This window comes from Pinus tabuliformis, chromosome 5_2 (assembly GCF_031772625.1).
Source record: "Pinus tabuliformis cultivar Carrire ecotype Pingquan chromosome 5_2, CPIR1, whole genome shotgun sequence".
NCBI lineage: Eukaryota > Viridiplantae > Streptophyta > Pinopsida > Pinales > Pinaceae > Pinus > Pinus tabuliformis.
In genome coordinates this window covers 1,148,022,034-1,148,028,054 of record NC_142306.1, presented here as the reverse complement: position 1 = coordinate 1,148,028,054, position 6,021 = coordinate 1,148,022,034, and the positions used below count along the sequence as shown (strand labels likewise).

At 33.6% G+C, this 6,021-nt stretch overlaps 1 protein-coding gene across 1 annotated transcript; it reads left to right on the top strand.

The window, feature by feature from the left end:
• Positions 1–360: 360 nt before the first annotated feature.
• Positions 361–1,404, top strand: LOC149163241 (uncharacterized). The gene is made up of 2 exons (XM_089435989.1): positions 361–729; positions 829–1,404. The coding sequence occupies exons 1-2, from the start codon at positions 550–552 to the stop codon at positions 994–996; spliced, it is 348 nt and encodes a 115-aa protein (XP_089292115.1). The 5' UTR covers positions 361–549; the 3' UTR covers positions 997–1,404.
• The last annotated feature ends 4,617 nt before the right edge of the window (positions 1,405–6,021 follow it).

Sequence of the window (6,021 nt, the reverse complement as noted above, 5' to 3'; positions counted from 1 at the left end):
CCCAAAGCGATTATGAACATGGCAATGCTTTTTTCCAGGTACGTAGAGGGGCGTGGATTCCAAATTTACAAACCTATTAATGCTCTCTAAACATAAAATTGCAGGTGCCTGAAGGGAACAAACAACACAAAATAGACCGACAAACTCATTCACGCAAAGATTTTCAAAGAGCAGGTCGCAACGAAAGTGTCTCTAAATTCACCCCCTCCGCTAAAATGTCCGGAGTCCGAGATTTCCCTCTCGTTTATCCCAAATTTCAAATTTCGGGTGGTAAGCCTCTCGCTCCCTTTTTTTCATTTGAACTTGAATTTGAATTTGTTGATTTGCATTCTCCCCCCTTTTTTTTTTCCGAAGTTTCAATTTCACAGCTATCCCCTTTCATGGCTTCTAAACTCAAATTCTGAAAAATCCATCCACCCGCCATGAAATCAACTCCTGTGGATTCAGAGTCTTACAAATACATCTCCAACTCAAATCCCCTCTCACCGCCACACTCTCCTAATCACCGCCTCTGCATATGCTCTCTGTATTGTCACTTGACATCTTGATATGGAGGTGCATATGCAGTTTGCAGGCCGCCATTTTTGTCTGCCACAAGGAAATCACAACAACAAGGAGAACATTCCTCCCTTCTCCTTTTCCTCGTTGGGCTCTGCGTTGCCGATCCCTGACGAGAGGAAGGCACTCCAGGACATCACCCGCGTCATCACATCCTCCGCCAATCGTAATGTAAGTATTCACAACCTCATCGACTTTAATTCGACTTTCCCTTAAACATTATCACTTGATTGTTCAACTAATTTGTTTATGGCTCTTCTGTTTTTTCAGGGAAGACCATCGCTCTCTGCAGCAGAAGCGCGGCCGCGTTTAGAATTGGGGGTGCGCACGGCTAGTAAAAAAAGGAAGTTTCCACATCTGTCATGTGAGCGCGTCGTTTCGAGTGAGATAAACCGCCAAAGATATGAAATATCAAGACTGAGAAAGAGCTTCAGATAGGCAATACGGAATCTGATTAGCGATTGGGGAAGGAAAGGAACGCCATTATTTGTAACTGCATTTCTGTTATGCTTGAAGGCTGTCTATTGATTCAAGAGCGGAAGATGTGAGCGAGCAGTATTGAATCTTGATTCATCAAGATTTAAACTGGAGATCTCAAGTTAGCAGGAGTTAATTCATGTGTTACTTTTGGTCGTAAGTTTCAGATGAAAACTCCACATGTGTGGAACACATTAACCATTTTTCGGAGAAGACGAACTTGGTATTCTCCTCTCATCTTTAATTGTTTCAATAAAGATGCATTATTCTCAGAGTCACGTACTGCTCGATTTTTACTAGTCTACATCGATTATAAGTGCTTAGTAATGTTGCAGAGTTTGGCATTGTTCAAAGAGTTGGTTCATTTTAATCCAGACGGAAATTCAAATCAGCAAGTTCCGTTACAATTTTTATGTTCAAGGCTTCAGCCCAGAGGAACTTAAGCTAGTGTATCTTATAAAAATATTTATAAATTTTTATGGATTAAATATAAATACAGATCTAATATGAGGTGAGAGAGATTTAATGAAAATGAACCAGGCCAAGCCCATAACTGTTTACACCGCATTGCCAGTTTATTTTCTTTTTGTCGGACTGTAATTTTCATTCATTTACATAATGATTCAAAATTGCATTCTACATAAATTTGAAGTGTATTTGAACTGGTGAACTGGTGAGTTTCTCCCTGATATTTTTTTCCAGGTTTTGTATTGGGATTCACATAAAGAAGCTACATAGATCACATTAAACAAAAATTAGTGAAAAAAAAAACCTTTCACCCTTTTTGGACAAGGATGTAATAGGGATTGTTGAACAAACTATCATATATGTGGAGTGCTTATTAAAAAACAAAATTAGATCCTTTCAGCCTGGACATTTGATCTTGTGGTAATATTCATTTACAGATTCTTCACACTGCTTTGCGATATGCCAGAGACCTTGATTCATAATCAGGCCAGCTTTTAAGACACTATCACCCAGCCCATTAAGCTAACTGTAAATATGAGAACAAGCAAATAAAGTGTATAGGTTTTTGATTCTTCATCATTCTTCCAAAATAGGGATTACAAGAAGATTTCTGTATGCTTGTGAATTTGTTAACCGATCCTTTCAGCCTGGACATTTGATCTTGTGGTAATATTCATTTACAGATTCTTCACACTGCTTTGCGATATGCCAGAGACCTTGATTCATAATCAGGCCAGCTTTTAAGACACTATCACCCAGCCCATTAAGCTAACTGTAAATATGAGAACAAGCAAATAAAGTGTATAGGTTTTTGAATCTTCATCATTCTTCCAAAATAGGGATTACAAGAAGATTTCTGTATGCTTGTGAATTTAATAACCGATCCTTTCAGCCTGGACATTTGATCTTGTGGTAATATTCATTTACAGATTCTTCACACTGCTTTGCGATATGCCAGAGACCTTGATTCATAATCAGGCCAGCTTTTAAGACCCTACCACCCAGCCCATTAAGCTAACTGTAAATATGAGAACAAGCAAATAAAGTGTATAGGTTTTTGATTCTTCATCATTCTTCCAAAATAGGGATTACAAGAAGATTTCTGTATGCTTGTGAATTTGTTAACCGATCCTTTCAGCCTGGACATTTGATCTTGTGGTAATATTCATTTACAGATTCTTCACACTGCTTTGCAATATGCCAGAGACCTTGATTCATAATCAGGCCAGCTTTTAAGACCCTATCACCCAGCCCATTAAGCTAACCATAAATATGAGAACAAGCAAATAAAGTGTATAGGTTTCTGATTTTTCATCATTCTTCCAAAATAGGGATTACAAGAAGATTTCTGTATGCTTGTGAATTTGTTAACCAATTTATTGAGAGCATTGAATCCCAAAAAATTTCGATTGATTTGTTGTTTTAATAAGTTAATAATCAATTTTAATTTATGAAATGTAAATTAGTTGGTTTGTGTAGGTTTAGTTCTTGTCGAGTTTTAAGTTCAAACTTTCCAAAGGAGCTGAGAATAGGAGTTATTTTTGAAAGAATTAAACTATTTCAAGGAGTGTCCAAATTGGATCCAACAATTTTGATGATAATTTAATGGAGTGTGGAATCATCCTCCCATCATAATTAGAAATTTAATTGAATCTCTTTTAAGTGCTGGTTAAAGTTAAGTTTATGATAAACCTATGTTAATTCTTTTTACATGCTAATTTATTTTTAAATATTGAATATTACATGACAATATTTGCATGTTTTCAGTATAGCCTAATAAGGTGTAAATTTCCCTAGGAAAATCATGAAAATTTCTGTAGTATTTTAATTAAATTTGGTAGAAATTTTTGAAAATCCTAGTTATACTTGTCAAGCTTTAAGCTTCTAGGTGCTCCTAGGGTTTTTGATGGTGCTGAATTCATTTCTACCATCAAAAACATGATTCAAGCAGTCCTACTGTTAAATTTCTTGTAAAAAACTTTCTTGATAAATTTGACCCCTCGTAGACAAGACCCATATTTTCCATGTAGTAAAGGTCTTGACATATTTTATCATATGTTTTTCATTAAACATCTTTGTTTTGAACATTGTTTTTATTTCCAATATGTTTTGTTTTTATTAAAAATTAATGATTTAGAAAAATATAACAAAAACACTTTAAAAAAACAAAATTGATCCTATCCCATAAATATATTATTGAATAGCTTTATCAAAATTTGAAGATAGCTTTTTCTATTTTCATTAAGAAGTTTTTATTGAGGTATTAAGTTAGAAAATGCAACCATTTGTAAATCTGCATCTGCCCTAACTAAAATGAAAAAAATCTATAAATAGAAACAATGGTATTTTTTTATACATATTTAAGATAGACCTTAATTGGAGGTAAAATTTAATTAGAAAAATTAAAGAAAATAATATGATTTTTTTTAAAGGAATGAAATTAACATTTAAAAATCTTTATGAACTGCTTGATGCCATGGATATAGTTTTAAATGCTTTTATAAGATTGAAGTTTTCTTTTTCAAAGACAATTTTTGGTTAAGCATCTAACAAATGGGAAAGTAAAGGACTTTAAAGGCTACCAAGTTGAAATCTCAAATTGGAGGGCCTATCTTCATCCCTCACATACCCAAGCTCTTCAATTTTGTAAGGAACCAGGGCTTTTCTAAATCTTCAACACAAAGCCTCATTGTTCCTATTTTTACAAATTGGGATAAAAACAAAGCTTCTAATTATAGAACCATTATGATTAGTCTAATTGTAGCAAAACTATATAAGATAATTTTGGAAAATAAGATTATGATATGGCCATAAAGTCGTTAGAAAGTCACAGGCCATGTTAGATTTAGGAGTTATCATTCAACTATGGACTACATTGTTATGATTAGGATCATTACAAAGGAGTGTTGTAATGATAAAGTGCTATTTTTTGTTGTTTCATTGAATTTATAAAATTTTTAAGGTTGTATTGGAATGCTACTTCCTAGTTTAAAATAAACAAGGTTTAGGTGGAAGAAATTAATTGTAATTTCAAGCGAAGAACTAATAACTCCAAGTGATGTGTTTTCCATTAATGTTCAATGAGCTATATACAAAGTAGTGAGCCTTTGTTTCATATTCTTAGGATCCCTTCCAATTTTATTATTTATTTGTGATACATTTATTTGTAGTACAAAATTCTCAAAGGATTATGGCCAACGTTCCCCCCTTGAGTTGAAGGATGTGTGAGTCAAAGCATCATTTTGATTTTTCAAACTTTTCTCTTTCGAAAGCTTTGTTGAAGATGTTTGCAATTTGTTCATTTGTGGAACCATGTCTTAAATGAATAGTCTTTGCTTCCACATGATATTGAATCAAATAAAACTTTTTGTTGAAGTGTTTGGTTTGATCACAAAATTTGGAATTCTTGGCCAACTTCATTGTCAAAGTATTTTCAACCAAAAGAGAAGTAGAATTTTGATTTTTCAAACTATTCTCTTTTGAATGCTTTGGTGAAGATGTTTGCAATTTGCTCATTTGTGGAACCATGTCTTAAATGAATAGTCTTTGCTTCCACATGATATTGAACCAAATAATATTTTTTGTTGAAGTGTTTAATTTGATCACAAAATTTGGAATTCTTGGCCAACTTGATTGTCAAAGTATTGTCAACCAAAAGAGAAGTAGAATTTGGTTTTTTCTCTTGCAAATTTTCAAATGTTTTTCTTAAGCCACACAATCTCTTTTTTGTTTTGTTTTTTTTTTTGAAAATTTCCAAAGAAAGGCACTCGTAATTTTATTCATCATAAAAGAAAGAACAAAATTACATTTATATATGGTGAACACATTCAAGAGATATGCCTAATTGTAAAAAAGAGATACAAAGAAAACAATCGAAGTTAGTGTGGAAATAATAATATAAATTTTCTTTTTTGCCTTTATTTTTTTGCGCTTTCTACCATCCCTTTGAGTTTGGTTCAACAAGAACCATTGAAAATTCCCTCCATATTGTTTTTAGTGACGTTTCTTTGTTTGAGATTCGTGTACTTTTTTTGTGCCCCCCATCCCATTAGCTGCCAAGATTTCAACCAAGTTGATGCCCTTATGTATATGGGTTGTGATTTTAGATTGAGCCTCTACACCCCTTTTGCTTGGTTACCATGTTGTACTTGCATATACTCTTGGATTGCTTGGATCTCCATGGTTTCTTCCTCTTCTTCATTTGAGAGATGAGGATTTGATACCTACCATACTTTTGGCTTATGTGCCTGCCCCTTTTTCTTTTTTGGATTTTTTTTTTCTTGAGGGCATGTGCTTTGTAGGTGATCTGTTTGAAAGCATGTTTGACATTTAAATGTCGTGTTCTTGTAATCTAATACTTGGGCCCATTAATTTTTTTGTGATTTAGCTGAATGTGGTTAGGTAGGTCTTTGCTAAGGTCTATCTTTACATCGATTTTGGAAAAATAAAATAGACCTTTCTCTATTCTTTCTAGGTCCATCTTTTTGAATTTTCCCAAAGTATTTCTAATGTCCTCTA

Bases quoted from the DNA above. Each gene is read 5' to 3' on its own strand.
- LOC149163241 (XM_089435989.1), top strand. From the start codon at position 550: ATGGAGGTGCATATGCAGTTTGCAGGCCGCCATTTTTGTCTGCCACAA. The intron at 730-828 runs GTAAGTATTCAC...CTGTTTTTTCAG, and splicing joins CATCCTCCGCCAATCGTAAT to GGAAGACCATCGCTCTCTGC.